The 20,300-nt window shown below is 45.0% G+C and overlaps 1 protein-coding gene across 3 annotated transcripts in view; it reads right to left on the bottom strand.

The window, feature by feature from the left end:
* LOC128329641 (troponin T, slow skeletal muscle-like) overlaps window positions 1-20,300 on the bottom strand; it is a 76,781-nt gene that overhangs the window by 42,388 nt on the left and 14,093 nt on the right. Inside the window, exon 1 of one of the 3 annotated variants that reach the window (XM_053261188.1) lies at window positions 4,029-4,098. The exons of the other annotated variants lie outside the window; for them this stretch is intronic. Coding sequence (XP_053117163.1) covers window positions 4,029-4,083 — 55 coding nt within the window. The 5' untranslated portion in view covers window positions 4,084-4,098. Of the gene's footprint in view, window positions 1-4,028; window positions 4,099-20,300 lie in introns of those variants that run through there. 3 annotated transcript variants of the gene reach the window in all.

Raw genomic sequence — 20,300 nt, 5'->3', positions numbered from 1 at the left:
CAAATCGGGGGGGGGATGTGGGGCTGAACTTGCCACTGGTGCCAATTGTACTCCTGGTGCCAACTGCACTCACAAAGCTTCAAAGTGGGGGCGAGAAGCAACTCAGAAAGCTGCCTTATATTGAGTCAGACCATTGGTCAATCTAGCTCAGTATTGTCAACATTGTTTGGCGATGGCTTCTCCAAGTTTTTAGACAGGAATCTCTCCTTGCCCTACCTGGAGATGTCAGGGACTTTCTGCATGTAAGCAGAGGCTCTACTCCTGAGGTATGCCCCCATCCTCTGAAGGGACGATCTTACAGCACACAGTGCTTGTTGGGAATTCTCTCTAGTAAGAGAAACCCTTTTTCATTATAGCAGAGTGCACAGAGGCACAACACAGTGGAATTTAGTTAGGCATGTGTGTATGCTGAGAGTAAAGTAACTTGGAGCCAGTTCATAGTTTCAAATCAATATAAGTAGTATTTATTATAGAACTCCATTCTAGATAGGAAAGTGAAGAGATAGGCTCTCCAATGTATCTAGCTAGCTGGATGCAGATGGATTCTGCATCTCTGCACACATGGTGCAGGGAGAGAGGAGCTTGCATGTTGCAAGGGAAGAAGAAGGGAGAGAGGGAGGAAGGAAGTGTCCCTGAGAGTAGCAATCTACATTCCAAAGGGATAGTGTCAGAGCAGTAGAGAAGGGATGACCAATGTCTTGACCCTCTAGCCCTCTGACTCACTAGTCTGTCCTCCTGTGTCATTGAGACAAGAGACAGTGTATAGTCCTTCACTTCCAACAGTGCTCACATGCAGTCCTGCACTTCGAACTTGACCTAAGAGTTCAGGGAAATATTTTCAAGTGACACAGAGGGCTTCCTGGGCATGGGGAGGCCATAAAAAATTGCCCCTTCCCTGTTGCAGTTAGTCTGGAAGTGTTTGGAAGTCTGCTCCTCTCACTGCACCAGTGCTTCTTTGCTCTGTATATCAGTCTTTATTTATTTATTTACAAAAACAACAAAATCTTAAAATAGTTCATGTAACAAAAGAAATCAAGGTAGTTTCCTTTCCTAAAAGGGGCTCACAATCTAAAAAGAAACACATATGGGACCCAGTAAGAGCCACTGGAGTGATGCTATGCTGGAAAAGTAGTAGCTAACCCAGATCTTTGACATGCCTAATCTGTTAATTTATTCACTCCAGCTATTTCTATTGCAATCGCTGTTTAATTAAAAGAGGAGTTTTACAAAAATTAAAAGGGGAGTTATGCTTTTCTAGCTCTGTACCCAAACAATTCTGTCACTATTTTTTCTCTGTCTTGCATCAGTTTATTCTCTTGCACAGAAACTGACCTGTTTGATCCATGTGAATGGCAGAAGAGTATTGATGGTGGGTGATGTTAAATATCACACTAGAAAGTGGGCAGGTGAACAAGCCCATCATGCTAGAGCTGGTGTCCGACCCCATGAAAGTGCTGCTTGAGTAACTATGGAGGCAGAATTGATGCCAGGATTCTGATGCAGGATAAGCAGTTGTGCTGCCCACATACTGAGGCTATTCCCACGATCAGCCAAAATCGGGCTAGGGGAGCCTAGCCTGATTTTGGCTGATCGTGGGAGCCACCGGGCTCGCAGGCGAGCCCGGTTGCCTCCCAGCGGTTAACCCACCTAAGTACCCCTCCCTTTACTGTGAGTAACCGCGGCGCTACTATTTTATTGTGAGTAGTCGCGGCACGGCTCCACAGCTACTTATGAGTGGCCCCTCCGGAGGGGAGGCAAAAAGCCGCCTCATGGCTCTGGGGGTCTCTCCAGCATGCCCTGCGCACTCATGCAGGGCATGCTGGAGCTTCTGGGGGCCAACCCCCCAGCACCCGCCGGCTCCGTTACGGAGCCGGCAGTCGTGTGGGCAGCTGGTTCGGCCACCCACAGCAGAATGTCTGCTCGTGTGCAGGGAGAGTAAGACCCAGCTCACTGTCTGCTTGCTTCCATTAACCTCAGTTTGCATATATGTGTCAGTAAACAGATATTACAAAGCTCTAATACATCTCCTGTGCTCTCTCATCCACAGGAAATGAAAAGCCCATTCACTTGACCAAAAGCTGGGTAGACTTGTGCGTGCTTCCAAGCACTGGTTGAGTGTGGGCAAAAATATAGGGTGGGGGAAGTGATCATGCAGTAGTCGCAATCTGGGTAGGACAGCGTGGGATGTAGTTTCTCCCCACTCTCAATATAAAGCTGGATAAAAAATGTAGATTAGCTGTGACACCCCTACCCAGATTGTGGCTAGCACACACTCACTTTCTCCTCTTCTTACCTTTATTTCTGTCGACACATGACTGGTTCTTGGGGGCATGAACAGGTCTGAAATCCTGGCTGGACACTCCTCCAGTCCAACTTCTGGTTCTGTGAATAGCCTTTAAGTCTTGCTATGCTGCACCTAGACCTTTGCACCACTTGGCAAAGTGGGAAGTATCTAACAGGATCATTTCATCTGGACTTATACCAAGTCAGACTATTGGTCCATGTAGCTCCGAGTGGCAGCAGCTCTTCAGGGTTTCCGGCAGGGGTCTTCCCCTGCCCTACCTGGAGATGCTGCCAAGGACTGAACCGGGAACATTCTGCATGCAAAGCAGATGCTCTGCCACTGAGCAGTGCAATCATATCCACATTTAACCAGAGATGTCCCAATGTGTTCAGAGAGGGCTCACTCCCTAGTCAGTATATTTAGGACTTCAGTCTTGAAAAGCATAGACAAGGTTTGGACAAGAAGCTATTTTGGTGTCTCCCAAGTGGCTATTTTAGGAGAACACTAACAAACAACATCTAACATGTTGAATGAGGGGATAGAAAAAAAAAATCAGATCCCATTGCACTGGATAACAAATCATCTTAAGGGCCCAGAACACTGAATGATCTCATGAATTCTGGACTCTGAAACATCAGAGTTGGCCTGAGGACAAGGACGGCCTTTTCAGGAGGCAAGGTGAGGTGGTCACATCAGGCAGCAGGTTATTGGGATGACAGCAAAGTGGCAAGGTGCCCTCCTGCCCCCAGCTTTTAAAGAAGTGAGGTGGAGGAGGAGGTGGGGGAGGAGGAGGAGGATGTGCACAAGAGGGAGCAGCATTCAGCACCCTGCCTCAGGCTCACAGAGGTCTTGAGCAGCCACTGCCCGAGGACCTCAGTTTCTCAATTATACCTGCTTTGATGTTAGCATTCTTCCTCTGTTGACTGGTGTGGGTTAGATAGCTCTAGGAAAGATCAGCTTTATGTTTCCATTCCAAATTTGATAGAAAGGCAGTGATTAAAACTCAAAGATCAAACAAGAAAATGGTCACCAAATAAATACACCTAGCTGCTACAACCCCCAGGAGATTCGGATCAAGAGGAAGCAGGCAGGGGGAGAGGAGGAAAGAAAGTTCAATAGTGGGAAGTGGACATACACGTGAATACTGAATATGGACTTCAATGGCTGAGTTCTGTGTAATGATCCTAATTGCCTTTTCTCCCCGCCTTCCTCTTTTCTTTAGGTGTGGAACTATGAATGTTTCGGAAAGATGTATTGTCAACCAACGCTTTGCCTTAATCTGCTTGTACATCTTTGGCCTCCTATCTCTCTCCACATTGTTGCATCTGCAGGACAAAGTCCCTTACCATTGGCTGAGGGTCAATTTCAAAAACACAACCAGTTTCCTCTTACCAGAATGGACTTTGTTCCCCAACACTACCACTACTTCTACCAGTTCACCACCCACTCAGCCCGTGGATAGGGGAATGTGGACGGTGAACTCCATTGGCCGCTTGGGGAACCAGATGGGAGAATATGCCACCCTCTATGCCTTAGCCAAGCTCAACGGTCACCAAGCTTACATCCTTCCAGCCATGCATCAATATTTAGCACCAATTTTCAAGATCACTTTGCCTGTGATTCCTTCTGATGTGGTTGCCAAGACCCGCTGGAGAAACTACGATCTGCATGATTGGATGTCAGAGGAGTATCGTCACATCAAGGGCAAGTATGTCCGGCTGACAGGCTACCCTTGTTCTTTTACCTTTTATGACCACATCCGCCAAGAGATACTTCAGGAGTTCTCCTTCCATGACCATGTCAAGGCAGAGAGCAACCAATATCTTCTGGACCTGCGGGGGCAGCGCACAAATGTGACCTACATTGGAGTGCATGTTCGGAGAGGGGATTATGTCAGGGTAATGCCCCAGATCTGGAAAGGTGTGGTGGCTGACAAAGCCTACCTAGACAAAGCCATGGACTACTTCAGAGAGAAGTACCCCAATCCTATCTTTGTTGTGGTCAGCAATGGAATGGACTGGTGCAGGCAAAACATTAATGCTTCCAGAGGGGATGTTCATTTTGCTGGTGATGGACGGGAATCAACCCCAGGGAGGGATTTTGCTCTCATTGCACATTGCAACCACACAATAATGACCATTGGGACTTTTGGCATTTGGGCTGGCTACCTGGCTGGTGGGGAGACTGTTTACTTGGCCAACTACACCCTCCCAAACTCCCCCTTCCTCAAGGTTTTCAGGCCCTCGGCAGCCTTCTTGCCTGAATGGATTGGGATCGCAGCTGACCTTTCCCCTCTGCTGCCCAAGGCATTGTTTTCAAGTGGTTCCACTCCTATGTCTTGGGTAGATTTGAGATGGTGGCACTTGGTGACAATTGCTCTTCTATATCTGAGCTACTATACAGAGTCCCTCATGACTCCATTTTATCACCAATGCTTTTTAACATCTGCATGAAGCCGCTGGGTGAGGTCATCAGGAGATTTGCTGCTGGTGTTATCAATACACTGATGACATCCAAACCTATTTCTCCTTGTCATCAATATCAGGAAATGGCATTAGCCCCTTAACTGCCTGCATACAGGCAGTAATGGGCTGGATGAGGGATAATAAACTGAAGCTGAATCCAAGCAAGTCAAAGGTGCTCATTATTGGGGGTTGAAATCTGCAAGACGGGATAGAACTTCCTGTTCTGGACGAAGCTACACTCCCACAGAAAGAACAAGTTCATAGCTTGGGAGTGCTCTTGGAACAAGGCCTCACCCTAGTGCCTCAGGTTGAGGCTGTGGCCAGGAGTGATTTTTACAAGTTGCCATTGATTCGACAACTCCACCTGTTGCTTGAGGAGAATGACCTGAAAATAACCAGTGGTACACCAGCTGGTAACTTCCAAGTTGGACTACTGCAATGCACTCTATGTAGGACTGTCTTTGTACATAGTTTGGAAATTTCAGATAGTTCAAAATGCAGCAGCAAGATTGATCTCTGGAATAACTGGAGAGACCCCATTATGCCTGTTTTTAAACAGTTGTACTTTCCGGGCAAAGGACAAAGTGCTAGTTATTATTTCCTTTAAAGCCCTGAATGGCTTAGGTCCACATTATCTGATAGAGTGCCTTTCTCCATAAGAGCCCCACCACTCATTAAGATCATCAGGAGGAGTCTGACTTCAGGTGCCACCAGTTCGTCTGGTGCCGACCTGGAATGAGGCCTTCTCAGTTGTCACCCTTGGGGTGTGGAATGTAGGGATGTGCATGGAACCGGCTGGCCCGGTTCGGTTCGAGCGCAAACTGCACTCGAACCCTACCGACCAGTTCGGTCCTGCAACCTGACGAACCCCCTCAAGTTTGGTTCGGCTTGAGGGGATTCGCGAACCGTTAAAGTACTTAAATTTCCCCCCTTAAAAACCATTTTTAACCTTTTGCAGCCCTCCGTGGGGTTCCTGGAGGTGGCGGGGGGGGTCCACGGGGTCCCCCCTCCCCTGCTGGCCTTCTACATGCCCCCCAAGAAAGATTTGGGGGGGTTGCTAAAGTTTAAATTGTTCTTTAAATTTTTTTTACTGTTGCAGCCCTCTGTGGGATTCCTGGAGGCGTCGGGGGGGTCGGGGGTCCCCCTCCCCCCGCCAGGCTTCTTCATTACCCCCAAGAGCCAGTTTGACTGGCTCTAGTCTGCCTGTCCAGCAATCTTCTACCGGTGGGGCGGCAGCAACCATTTTAGAAGAAGCCTTGTCGTGCCTGCTCAGTTGCCTCTGTGTGGCCGGGTGAGAGGCTGAGCTGATGCTGCAATGTGATCGTGCTCAGTCAGTGCTGGAGTGCTACTTCCGTTCTGTGCTGAGAAGAGAAGGGCTGCATGGCCCCTAGTATGAGAACACATTAATTTGCCTGCCAGCCAGCTGCTGGTTGAGCTAGGAGCATTGAGCAGGCATCCAGCACGATCCAGCAAAGGGAGTCCCTGCTGCCAGAAAAAAAAAGTTCTTTTTTTTTTTTAAGTGCTGAAGTGACATTAATGCAAAGAAAATCCCAACAGGCTTTCCCTGATTTCCCTCTCTCTCACTTCGAGATGGCAAAGAGAGAGAGAGAGAGAGAGAGAGAGGGAGGTGACTTCATATCCTGTGACTAACAAATGCAAAACCACTGCTGTGATGAATCTAGATTGCTGGTAGATGTTCTTTCTCCAGCAAAGTTGCTGCTGTTCCCTGTGCACCCATCTGTTTCATTCTGCTGCTGTTTCTTTGGTTTAACTCTTAATGCCTGCTAATCCTGGTCATGAGGATTTTATTCTGATTAACAACTACCAAATCCTTTTAGTTCTGGTACAGAATTCCTCCTTAATCGTGCTGGGTTTTTGTTTCCTGTATTGCAACTTATCCTGTGGCAGCAACAACAGCAGCAACTTTGCTGGACCAGAAAGAAACAGCAGCAAAATATTCACCAAAGAAGAAACTCAGATTTGGGGGTCAGTTCCGAAGATTATCTTCTGAGATGGGCGAATTTCATCTTCTGAAATTCAAAATGTCTGTGTTAGATGTCCTTGGTGATTCTTTCCCCACATGTATGCTGAATTTGATCACACTATGGCCACTGTTCCTTAAAGAGTCGACACTGACATCAAGCACCAGGTCCTGGGTGCACTCAGAATTGAGTCCAAGGTTGGCTTCTCTCTGGTTGGTTCCAAGACCAATTGTTCTAGGGCACAGTCATTCATCGTATCTAAAAATTTGACCTCTCTGTCATTACCTGACTGTGAATTTACCCAGTCTGTGTGTGGGTAATTGAAGTCACCCATTATTACTGCCCTGCCTCTCCTTGACGCCTCCTGCTGCAACTCCCAGTCACTGTCAGCGTTTTGATCCAGAGGGCGATAGCACGTCCCCAATAGCACATTTCCTTTCAGGCCTTGTATTGTCACACAAAGGGTTTCTGTGGAGGACTCCAGTCCACCTAGGTTTTCTACCTTGTTGGATTCTATCCCTTCTTTAACATACTACTCCACCTCCAAGGCGTCCCTCCCTGTCCTTTCTATAGTGTTTGTATTCAAGGATAACCCTGGTGTATGCTATACTTCTTTTGACTCTTTCACCAGCTGGCACAACTTTCTGTCTGCTCTTTATGTGGTTCTGCTCTGTCCCCTTCTCTTTTATCTGAATCCTTTGCACCCTTGCACTTTAAAGGATGGCATTTGCTGAACTGGATACTGTCCGGCTCCTGTGAGCTATTCCCCAGGTGTCATTTTAAAAGCTGCTCTGCAACCTTTTTGGTTTTAAGCGCCAGCAGTCTGGTTCCATCTTGGTTCAAGTGCAGCCCGTCTCTTTTGTATGGGCCTTGCTTTCCCCAAAATGTATTCCAGTGCCTAAAAAATCTAAACCCCTCCTCTCAGCACTAATGTTTCATCCATGCATTGAAACCCCTCAGCAATGCTTGTCTCACTGTACCTGCACGTGGAACAAACAGCATTTCTGAGAATTTTACCTTGGGGGTCCTGGACTTCAATACACTACTTATCAGCCTAAATTGGGCTTCCAGGACCTCCTGACTACATTTCCCCACATCATTGGTGCCAACTTGCACCAGGACAGCTGTCTCCTCCCCAGCACTGCCTAAGAGGCTATCTAGACACTGTGTGATGTCCGCAACCTTCACACCAGACAGGCAAGTCACCGTGCGGTCAGCACGCAGGTCACAAACCCATCTCTCTATACCTCTAATGATCAAATCACCCACTACAAGGATGCCCCCACCCCCCGGAGGAGTATCCCCTGTGCGAGAGGATATGGGCTCATCTTCCACGGAAGGGGTCCCTTCTAAAGGAGCATTTCCCTCTTCCTCAGACCAATGTCCTCATTCCCCAAGACCTTCAATTTTCCTGACAGCAGAGGAACTATCAGCCCTGGAGTGGGATGCCTCTACCACGTCCCTGAAGGTCTCAGCCACATTCCTCTCTGAGCTTCTCCAGGTCCACCACCTTGGTCTCGAGGGAACGAACTTGTTCCCTGAGAGCCAGGAGCTCCTTGCACCTAACACACCCCCATGACTTCTGCCCATGGAGCAAACAGTCATACATATGGCACTCTGTGCAATACACTGGGAAGTGCCCCCTCCCCTGCTGAATTTCTATCTTCATACAGGTTTTGTTAGCTGTTTACAGTATTTAGAGATTGCTTATTAGAAGGATAGGTCTCAGCGGTAATGGTCCAAACAGACCTTAACTGTCCAAACAGACTTTCTCAAGAATATGAAGGAGAGAACAGTAATTAAACGAGGAAGGGATTTGTACTTACCTTCTCTTCTCCACCAGGCTCCTTGTGATCACAGGGGCTTGTTCCAGGCTCCCCTGCACACCGCTGAACTCCAATGTCCTGTTTGTTATCCCTGTTTGCTATGCTCTCGGGCCTTCACCTCTTATATAAAGAGTAGGTTTCAAACTGTGACACAGGATGTGGGTCAAAAGAATGTGGGGCCTCCCACAGCCCTAGCTGATTCCACCCACTCCAGGCAGGGACAAACAAAAACACTGGAGCTTGCTAGCCCAGGCAAATGCTAGCCCTGGCAAATGCTAGCCCTGGCCCTGGCAAATAACACACACACACACACGTGCATGTACATACACACACACACACACACACACACACACACACACACACACACACACACAGACTAGGACTTATCCCTTAAAGAGAAACTGGCCCTTCAAAATCTCCCCTCCTCCTGTTAGTTTGAAGGGGGGAAAGGCTAGGTGCCATTCTGTTTAGAAAAGCTTGCTGTCCTCCTGCAGCTGCTTCTGCTCTTCCCAGAGTAGGTTTCAAACTGAGACTTCAAGTCTCAGACTTCATGTCTCGAAGTTTCAAACTGAGACTTCAAGCAGGCTTCAAACTTTTATTATGTATTTATGCTCTTAATGTTAACCATCCTGAGTCACTTTAGGAAGGGCAGTATATAAAACAAACAAATAAATAAATAAATAGAATTTCCTCTGTCTAGACAATCCTGGGAATTGCAGTTCTGTAAGAGGGGATTAGGGATCTGTAACAAAGAATTCTCAGCACCATGCCAAACTATAGATTCCAGGATTCATTAATGCAATCCATGACAGTTAAATGAGTGTAAAGCTAATGGCTGACATCCTGGCTAATGAAACACTTGTGCAAATGTGTTGTGTTAGTGCAAGTCTGTTGTGCTAGCTAGGTGCACAAAATCTGAAGCACAAGCTCCAGAGCACTGTTGCATTAGTATAAACATTTGCATTAGCACAATAAGGTCTGCAGCTTTTGGCACATCTTATATGTTTTGCTGGGAACTTTTGTGGAAGAGAGAAATTCCAAGGTTCTCAGTGACTTTGCAGAACTATGTACGTGAACATCTTACATAGTGAAGCTTTGCTGTGCAAGTGCTTTGTTACTCTGAACTTCAGGCAGCATATGTTTACATTGTTTGGACTGGGCTTATCACACAATATTGGGAGTTCATCTCAGGTTCTGGTTGATAAGTGGGGGAGAGCGGCAAGGCATACATCGTAATTACATACTGCTTTTCAACAAAAATGTTCTCCAGGCAGTTTCATTACTGCTTCGGAAAGAAAAGTTTGATAGTAGACAACATTTGAGAAACAATTTTCAGACTGGCCGAATCCATTGTCACACACCCCTGCCTCTCACGCAACTACAAGAGACCCTCATTATCCATGAGGGTTCTGTTCTTGGCTACAACTGCAGATAATGAAACTGTGGATAACAAGACCTTAAGTCAATGGGAATTGGGGCAGGGGGGCTAGGTTCCCAGAGAGCAAATAAAGGGCAAAAAAGCAATACAAAAGCAGGAATAGGTGAAATAAAGTACTATGCCATGCTCTTCAGGTGTCCAGCTATGCCCCCCGAACCCCGAATTCTGCCAATTATCAACAAAAAATCAGTGTGTCTTTTTTAAAAAATGAAGAGCCACAAAATCGCTTCTTTAAGCAAAATGGTGGCCAGAAATGACCTCAGAGGTCATTTCCAGCCACCCAGAAACTGCAGATAGGCTAATTTTAACACTTTTTGTATCTGCGAGTAAGGAGGTTGGGTCTCCATTGCCTGACTGCAAATACATGAAACCACAGGTGCCAGAACCATGGACAAGGATAATATATAATAATAATTATTAAAAATATTTATATTCCACCCCTCCAGTAAACTGCTTGGGGCGTCTCACAACAATAAAACAATAAAAAACAGTATAAAATTAATATCAAAACTGTTAAACAGTTAAAAGACATTATAAAATTAATGTTGATTACAACAGACCCAATTAAAAATTGGGGTCAACACACGCGCTCACCACTTCCGGTTTTACGCTGATTGTGGCACCAGGCGAGTACACATCTGCCCCACGCCAGCATTTTTTAAAGGAGCACCGGAGAGTGAAACGTGGCGGGGGAGGTAAGAGCACCCTCCCCGCACCTAGAAAGTCGCCTCCCAGGTGTGCACAGAACCGGTTCCGTGCACACTCGTATTCAAAACTGCCCAATACTGAGTAGGGATGTGCAAACTAGTTCGAATTTGAACCAGGGTGGTTCAATGGTTCAAATTCAAACCAAACCAGCCATCAGGTTCGAGCTGCAGGTTCGAATTCAAACCAAACTGGAGGTAGTTCGATTCGAATCGGTTCAAACTGTTTTGAACCTCCAAAATTGGGTGGAGTGGTAGCTGGCACCCATGGGTACCTACCACCCAACCCCCAAAGCAATCGGACACTTGTATGATTTTTTTAATGAATTTTTGAAATTTATTATTATTTTTCTCTCATAGGATATAATGGGATTCGAACCAGCCCATTATTCCTTATTGTGGAGCACCCATGGGTGCCAAAGAGCACCCAAACCCTGAAGCAATCGGACACCCCTATGTTTTTTTAATGAATATTTGACATATTTTTAATTATTCTTCTCATAAGGTATAATGGGACCCAAACCAGCCCATTATCCCCTATTGTGGAGCACCTAGGGGCACAAAGGTGAGGTGGATTGTAGGCACCCAGGGTTGCCTACCACCCACAAAACCGCAAGGTCTTTTCTGTCTTTCCCCCTGTCTTTTCATGGCAATTCACTGGATAACAAAGCAATGACCAATGACTATTGTAAACTTTCTGTAAGAGGAAATGTGAGCTCAGCTCCAAGCCTCCCCAGGAAACATTACCTGAGAGCAAGTTCCAGACAATTTTAGGAGTTTAGTCATTTCACTCCATTGAACTCCTGTTGCAAGGAGTTCAGTGGTGCTGACAAAGATACAGATCTCAGCCCAGTCCACTGGACTATGAGTTCTGGTCAGGGTGGATAAGAATCAATGATTTTTTAAAAAGGATTTTTACAATTTAAATTGGATTTTTGTATTTAAATTGGATTTTTTAAATAAAATGATTTTTGAGGGGAAAAATCTATCTAGTTTTCTATTTAAGAGACATTATAGTCCAAAGGTATTCATAATAAAATAAGGATTAGTTTTTAATTATGTAGTATGAGGCTGTATATATGCAATGTTTAAATTTTTTGGTAAATGAATTCCATTAATCCATTCACAATGTCATGCTCTTCCAGAGGTCTCTGTAGGATTATTTTGGGCAATTTTTCTATCTAGAAGAGGACCAAAAATGAAACCTTCATCTGGTTGTAAATATTAAGATTATACCAGCAAGAAAGAGACTTAGTGTAAAAAAACCATGATCTAAATCTAGTCTTACTGATTAGTGATTTAAACTGTGATTTAAACCAATTTGATTTAAATCAAATCCACCCTGGTTCTGGTCCAACATGAATGAGCTGGACAACAACATATCCAAATTGCTAGTGTGTGTAAATCTTCCTAACATGTATCTGTAAAGCATTCCACAGTGATAGCATTTGGATATGTGTGAGACAAGAAAACAAGCCTGGCTATTGTGTCTCTTGATTACACGTTTCATAAATATTGAGAAAGAATGCTGGATTGCCCCTACCTTCACAAAGTAATTACCATCTGTCCCAAAGGTGGCATGCACTGGTCAGTTCATCTGAGTTCAGGCATTAATTGATTTCTTAATAAAGTGGAATCAGACCCAGGCCTGGATTTCACATAATTTTGGATTGGTAACTCTGGGTCTAATGTGGTAGTCAGGCTGGCACAACAGTAGTGCCTTGTGAGATATGTGGAGACCAGGAAAATGAGTCCCGGCCTCTGTTCATCCATGCTGCTGGGAGCAGCATGGATAGTCTTCTGTGCTGCTTCCAGCAGTGCGGGTCGTGTGGTTGCACAGATTGAGTGCTGCGGGGGCAACGAAGGAACATTTGGGGGAAGGTTGGTTGAACCCTGCCTGCCTGCCTGCCCATCTGGTCATGTGAATAGCCCCAAATATGACAGCACAATTTACCTCCAAGATGGATGCCAGGCTGAGGACTGTGTCAGTATGTTGGAGATACAGCTCCAGGAGCATCTACTCTTTGCATCTTCTATCCTATTGACTAGTAGGGGCATTGGGAACAGAGAAGGTAAGCAAGGGTCTTCCTCTTTGTTTCCCCACTCTTCTCTCTCTCTCTGCCTTGGCTTCCTCTGATTGGGAGACTGATATACTCAGGTCTCCCCTGCTCCTTCTAGGGATGTGCAAATTTATTCGGGTACAAAGCGAAATGTACCCGAATCTAGCTGATTCAGGTGAATTGGAGACAGAACAAATTGCCCCTGTGGTCTATTGGCTAGATTTGGGTCCAAATTGAATCATGCCAGATTTGATTTGAATCAAGATTCAGATTCCTCCTATAGTTGCTTCCTCACCACCTGCCCTCCATCTGTGTTCCTTTAAGAGTTGAATATTAGAGAGTTATTCAACAGTTACAACTTTCCTTGATCCTGAATATACCCTGATGGGGAAAGCTGCATTTGTTGATTTCAGTTTATAAAGGCAGAGGAACATAGATAGGAAATAATGCTGGCAATTCTAATTTGGTGTAACTACTCCTTTCTCCCTCCCTGCAATGAGAAGAGGGAGAGGAGAGCTGGTCTTGTGGTAGCAAGCATGACTTGTCCCCTTAGCTAAGCAGGGTCTGCCCTGGTTGCGTTTGAATGGGAGACCATATGTGAGCACTGTAAGATATTGTAACTTTTCTCAATGAATCCCTATGAGGGGGATTTACCTTCTTCTTTCCTTGGCCTGCTCTCACACTATGAAGACAAAGCTCAGGGACACAGGCTTCGTCTTTACATATGTAACTTCCTTAATAAACCTTTACAAGTATTTAGAACTTAAATTCTTTCTCAAGATTCTCTTAATAGGCTTGGTTCTTCTCACACTCTGTATAATTGGGATCACTGAAATCCTTTCCCTACAACACAACTGAGTAGAGAATCAAATCTAACTTCTACTTCCCATTTCTGGCATACATTACATAGTTATTTCATTTTTATTCAAAATAACAGAATATACCTATTTACCAAACTTTGAAGAAGTCCCTTTTCTACAGGGCCCATGAGCATTTCCAGGCAACAGGCTTTACAGCACATTTACTATGAGGCTTTACTGATAGTTTGATTTAAAAACAAACAAACAAACAAAAACCCTGATGCAACAAGTGGATTTTTTTTAACCCTGGACATAAAACTGGCTCCGCTCTAATGCGCAGGGACTTTGAGGTAAATCTTGCCTATATGTGAATGCACACCCTCCATTCCAGATGAGAAGCGATCTAAAAGCCATCTGGAAATGCTCCATGGTTGATCTGTCCTAACTTCTCTGGGCCTTTCCCAGATGGTGGGTTTAACCATGGAATTAAGTGGAGTAAAGTAGAGCGAGTTATGAGGTACTATATTAGCCACATATAAGTGCAATAAAGATAATCCGAAGAAACCTGGAGGCTGCTCACATAGGGCTGCTTTAATACCATTGGGAGTCAGTCAGGAGGCTTTTCAAAAGGGAAAAAAAGGAGATTTTATTAAAAGGAGAAAAACAAAATGCACCATGCGGGCGCATAGAACGATGTTCTGCAAGATCACCAAGCAAATGTTTGGGTTTTTTAAAAAATGAAATAAGTGAGGTTTTAGGAAAAGGCACTCTTATCAGCATGGCCCCTCCATACATCTCGAAACATCGGTTTATATTGGATATATTGAAGTATCCCAAAAAGCCGCTGCAAAAAGTGGAACTTTTCAACATGGAGATCATGCGGGCTAAGGGAAAAACCTGAATCATGTACGTAGTGCTCCCCAATAGTTTGCACGGACTTCAACATAAATCAACCCAATGTCTGAACACACACCTGCCCCTTCCCGTGGTGAATCAAAGGGAAATCGCCATCTGGGAACAGCCCTTGTACCTGCATACTTTTGAACATCAAGTGCAGACAGGTCAAATAGAGCCAGAGAAGTTTCTCCTTTCCTACCAAAGATGCTGAATGAACAATTAGCCGTCTTTAAGAGTTTTAGCTTGGTACTTTAGCAGGAGGTGCCACCAGCAATTCCACTTCCACTACATTGTAACCTAGAGTCAGCTGACACTATCACCAGCCAGAACCTGGCCAGCACAAAAAAGCAATCCATCAAATCAATCAAGACAGAAAGCAAGCATTACAACACAGGTTTTAAAAGTATGTCATAAAAATATAAAAGGGAAAAAAGCACCCATATATTTCAATCTGCAGAGTATGCAACCTAACCCTGGCAGCCACATATAGTGATAGTGTCAACTGACCTAGGTGATGAAGTGAGGGACATAATTCTATTTAGGAAAGGGAGATATTTTGTTATGCAAGAGTGCCCCCTCTGCAGCACCCTTTATTATTTATTTATTGCATTTATATACCACCCCACATAACTTCTCAGAGTGGTTTACAATCCAAAGGATAACCAAAACCTATCATATAAACAGATTAAAATTACAATAAATAAAACTTTAAAATTTTAAAATCCCCATTAGCAAGAAGGTTGAATGGCAAAATAAGAACTTACATTGGGAGCTAGGAGACATGATTATAATTGGTTAGAATTATCAGCGAGAAATCCAATGCCAATAAAAAACACAAGGAACCTGAACACCCGGGTTCTCAGATGCAGGGATCTGGGAAGCAGCAGAAGGGCTCTGTTTTTGAGAGCCAGAATCCATTGGTGAGATCTTGTTTGTTACAACAACAATACAATCAAGCAATAGTCCCTGGAGTTTCCTGCTAACTAATCCTCCTTAGTAAAAGCTCCTTTTTCATTGGGTCTGTAAACTCACTCTGTTGGAAGTTAAAGGACTTTGCGCTGTATCTTTGCCTCAGTGGAGGACAGATTAGTAAGTCAGAGGGCTAGAGAGTCAAGACATTGGTCATCCCTTCTCCACTGCTCTGATGCTATCCCTTTGAAATGTAGATTGCTACTGTCAGGGGATTCAAATTCCTTCTTCCTCTCTCTTCGTTACCTGGCCTCCTACCTTGCAACATGGCAAGCCTCTCTCCCTGCACCATATGTGCAGAGAGGATGCAGAATCCATCTGCATCCAGCTAGATAGATAGATTAGAGATACTAACCCCTCACTTTCCTATCTAGAATGGAGTTCCTTAATAAATGCCTTTTATATTGATTTGAAACTATGAATCGGCTCCAAGTTACTTTACTCTCAGCACACACGCATGCCTAACTAATCTACCGCTGTGTTGTGCCTCTGTGCACTCTGCTATGATGAGAAAGGAATTCTCTCACCACAGAGAACTTCCAACACACTCTTCCATTTTTTGGTTGACCCCAAAATGGTTGTACAATCTACAGAGGTGACTGACTACACATTCAATAACAGGGTGTTGGGATTGGCTTGCCCCACCACACAAGTTCTCTTCCTGCATAAGATATGTACCTATCACTATGTTTGCTAGAAGCCAGCCAGGAATCCAGTGCAACACAAAGGATACTGGACACCAGAACTAATCCTTGGATGTAAGGAACAGGGAACCTTGTGTAAATATGCTTATCAGTGACAATAAAGGAACTGGAGAAGTCATGGCCAAACGAGAGAGACATTAATCCTCATCTGGATTTGGGGGTAGATTTCTACCCCCCAGATGTGTAAAGATGCTTAAACAAGCAAACCACTGCATGCAATGCCCTTGTCATACCTGCACAGTGCTACACAATATATCCACAAGTATGGCTCCTCACCAGTTATGGTATTTATGTTATCAATAGAAATATGACACAGGGTAGAAAACCGTCCCAAAATGAATGGACTCCCTATGGTGGGGTAGTGTCTATCCCATTCCCATGCTAAGTCACTTGAGATAGGAGAGAACACCCTGTTTCTCTCTGGAAACTTCCATTTTGTTTCCCCTTCTAAACTCAATTGACTTTGAAAGATGATCATGTCTGAAAAATAGTGGGAGGCACTCCATAGGGCAGATGAAACCAGACCTCACAGTGTCACAGACCTGGAACAAGTAAATCATTCAGAATCATCTGACCTTGAAGAAGCAAGGACTTTAGCCAGCAGAACAAAGCAAAAAGGATCACAACAACAGCAACCACAGCACGGTTCAGTAAGCCCGACATCTGTGGATCTACCATCCACAGTACATCTCTGGTCTTTCTCCATTTCTCCTAGTGGGATATAGCCCCCAAATGGGGAGAGATTGGAACTTGATGCAAGAAGATGTAGAAGCTGGATGCAGAGGTTGTGGCACTGAGCTGTCTGTTGAACCTCATTCACCTGCCAGTGAAGGTACTGAGATAATGGGTTACATGAGAAGCAGAAACGGCAGAAGATGGTAGACAACACCAAAACCAGTCCATCAGTGGCCCAATGCAAACACCATACATGAACACACAGGGGCATTGTGTGAAATAATCAGAGACAATGTCAGTCTCCCACACTGCACCCACTGCTTGACTCTCCCAGAAAGAGGGAAGCAACACCAGGAGATTTTGGAGTGCTGCAGGGTCCTGACACACCACTCAGACCCACCTTGGAGCAAGGCGAGGGCTGACCAGAGTGAGTGGTACTGGTCAAGCAATGGGAGGAAGCTGGACAACAGTGGCAGCCACCAGACACTGGTGTAGCAGCTGGTGTGAACAATGGCAGTGAGGTGTGGCTTCTGATGCCTGAGATGGGATATGAGGAGCAAGGCTCAGGAAACACCAAAAGGCAACTGGGCAAGGAGGTTCATCAGGGCTGGGGGGAATGGGGGTGGAGACAAGAAATGGAGGAGGTAATGGGAGGCCTTTGAAAGGAAGTGTGGGTGAAATAAAGGTTTTTAGGGATGCACAGGTCAGTGCTGAGGCATGGTCTGGGTCCTCTGGTGACAGGCCAGACTAAGAGACATTTAGTCCGGATTGAGAATTTAGTACTGCTCAAGAAGATCCAAACTGAAGGAGGCAAGGCAGAAGATGAAATTTAGCCAGTTATGGTGCTCAACACTCAGATGCTCTGGGTCAAATTTCAAATACTGTTTGGATGAATGGTATGGATTTTATGAGCATTTAGAATCTGCAGGGCAGAATGCTGCTCGACCTATTCATACTAATTACTGTAATTATATCCTGTAGGCTTGTGCATTTCGATTCGGGTACAAAACGTTTTGTGCCCCAAAATGGCAATTTCGGAGCTTTTGTAACCAAAACAAAATCAAGAATTAAAAAACAGATATTTTTGTTTCCAAATCGAAATGACTCTCTTTCGACCAAATGCTCTCTTCTTCGGAAAGCATTGCAATTGAAATTGACTTCTGTGACTCCTCTCCACTCCAGCTGAGGCAATGAGTGATTAGCAGAAGATAAGATATGCAAAAAGCTGGCAGAGCTGTTCGGCATGAATGCTTTAGTTAAGTATGTGTTGTATTCAGTGTGATTGAAATGCAAACTGACCTTGCAAAGGGATTTGGAAGACATCATTTTGAGACAGAAATACCCAAATATCTTTGGGAGCTCAATGCAATTCCAAAGCTCTTGCTAAAAGCCATGGTATAAGTTGCGTGGAGAAGCTTTTTCAGAAGCTGATTAGGAAAGTTCTGAAACTACACAGGTTATTCTTTCCAAAGGTTTAGAAAGAATCTCTTGACTTGTTCATGGGGCCTTTTGAAGAGCTATTTTGTTTTTCTTCTGATTTTTATGAGTTATAGTGGTGTCTAAGTTTTGTTGCCCAAGTTGAGCAGTCTAATGTAATTTAGGCCACAATGTAATTTGGTGGGACATGATGTCTAAGCCAGTGGTTTACAACTTTTGCCATTGCAGGGACAGGTCATCCACATGGTACTATATGAGACAAAAGGGGTGGGGTGGAGGTAGCCCTGTCAATCTATTGAAATCGCCAGGAATCTTAGTTGCTCCTCAGTTAAATGAACATTTGAAGCAGTTCCATAGTACCAAGGCAGGTCATTGGTCTATCTTGCTATCATAAGTGAACTGTGGTCACTGTTCCATGGGGAGGAAGTGTTTTTATTGAAAGATTGCTTGAATCCACAAACGGCTTGTGCTGCTGTGCTAGTGCCACAGGGACAGGTTCCCACCCGCTGCAAAATTCTCAAATAACTGTGCCAAAAAATTAAGTGTCGTTGTTGTTCATCATTCTCTTCACTCTTTCAATTTGTTTATGTGGGGCTTCAGGGGTAAAACAGTGGGTTGGGTGGCTGTGCCCCAAGGGCATGGTGCACCCAGATTGCAAATAGGGCAAAGTGCTGATTCCTTAGGAATTTTTGAGGTTTACGTGTCTTTAAGATTTTCCCCATAGGGAATAATGGAAGTTTCAGCAGCCCCAGAACTCCACCTGGGGGGCACTGGGGTGGTCCGGAGCGAGTCGTGGTGCAGTGCACATAAGGTGCCAACCATCCCTATGGGTTGCTAACCCATGGGGTGCTGGGTTCTGTTGTTTCTGAGGTGTTCTGAGTGTAAATTCTCTGGTAGCATATAGATTTCCAACAACAAACCATGAATCCACTCTCATTTGCTACCAGAGAATCTACACTCAAAACACCTCAGAAACAACAGAACCCAGTACTCCATGGGTTAGATACCCATGGGGGTGGTTGGCACCCTTGTGTTCTATCTACACCACCAGTCGCTCTGGGCCACCCCAGTGCCCCCCAAGTGCAGTTATGGGGTTGCTGAAACCTCCATCATTCCCTATGGGGAAGAACCTTAAAGACACGTAAACTCCATTAAATCTCTAAAAAAAATCAGCCCTCTGCCCAATTCCTCTGAAATAATTCTGGCAGCTTCTTTGCCCCCACTGGGCACTATCAGCCACCCTACTCTGCTCTGGGCCACCCCCTCCCCCCCCGATGTGAAGCTAAACTTTTGATGAAACTTCCATTATTTCCCTATGGGAAAAATCTTAAACTTCAAAATTCACCAAAAATCAGCCCTTTTGCCCAATTCCTCTGAAATTTGGGTGGTAGCTTCCACCCATTGGGCACTACAAACCCCACCCACTAGTTTTGCCCTGGGGCCATTTTTTAAAATAAAAAATGTTTCTGATTCTGATTTTGCAATTTCGGGGGGGGGAAACAAAATTGGAGTGTTTCAGATGGCTGATTTTGAATAAAGAACAAAATGGGAGTGTTTCGGATTCAGGCCAAAAACAAAAAAAGGGGGGGGGGGAGGAACCAGCACAACCCTAATATCCTTAGCCTGTTATGCTGAGTAAAAAACCCAGAAAGGATATTATTTCAGGTGATGTACTCAGTAAAGAGTTAATAGAAACCAGACTGGCTAGTGTTGCCTTCTGGCTGGAGGCTAGCAAAGATGACGGGTGCCTATAACCTCCAAGCTCCGGGGTGTGGAGAGAGCTGGATGGTACTATTAGGAATATAGGCAGTTAGGCATATACTGAGTCAGACGATCTAGCTCTATATTGTTTACACTGACTGGCAGCAGGTTTCCAGGGAATCCTTCCGCAGCTCAGCCTTGAGATAACAGGGACCTTCTGCAACGACACCCTCCCAGACTCCCCCTACCTAGAGATCTTCAACCCCTCGGCAACCTTCTTGCCCAAATGAATTGAGATCCCAGCTGTCCTTTTCTCTTTGCTGCCCAAGACACCTGCCATACTCCTCTCAGTAACTCA

This window comes from Hemicordylus capensis, chromosome 6, assembly GCF_027244095.1.
Source record: "Hemicordylus capensis ecotype Gifberg chromosome 6, rHemCap1.1.pri, whole genome shotgun sequence".
Taxonomy (NCBI): Eukaryota; Metazoa; Chordata; class Lepidosauria; order Squamata; family Cordylidae; genus Hemicordylus; species Hemicordylus capensis.
This window is presented reverse-complemented; position numbering and strand designations above follow the sequence as displayed.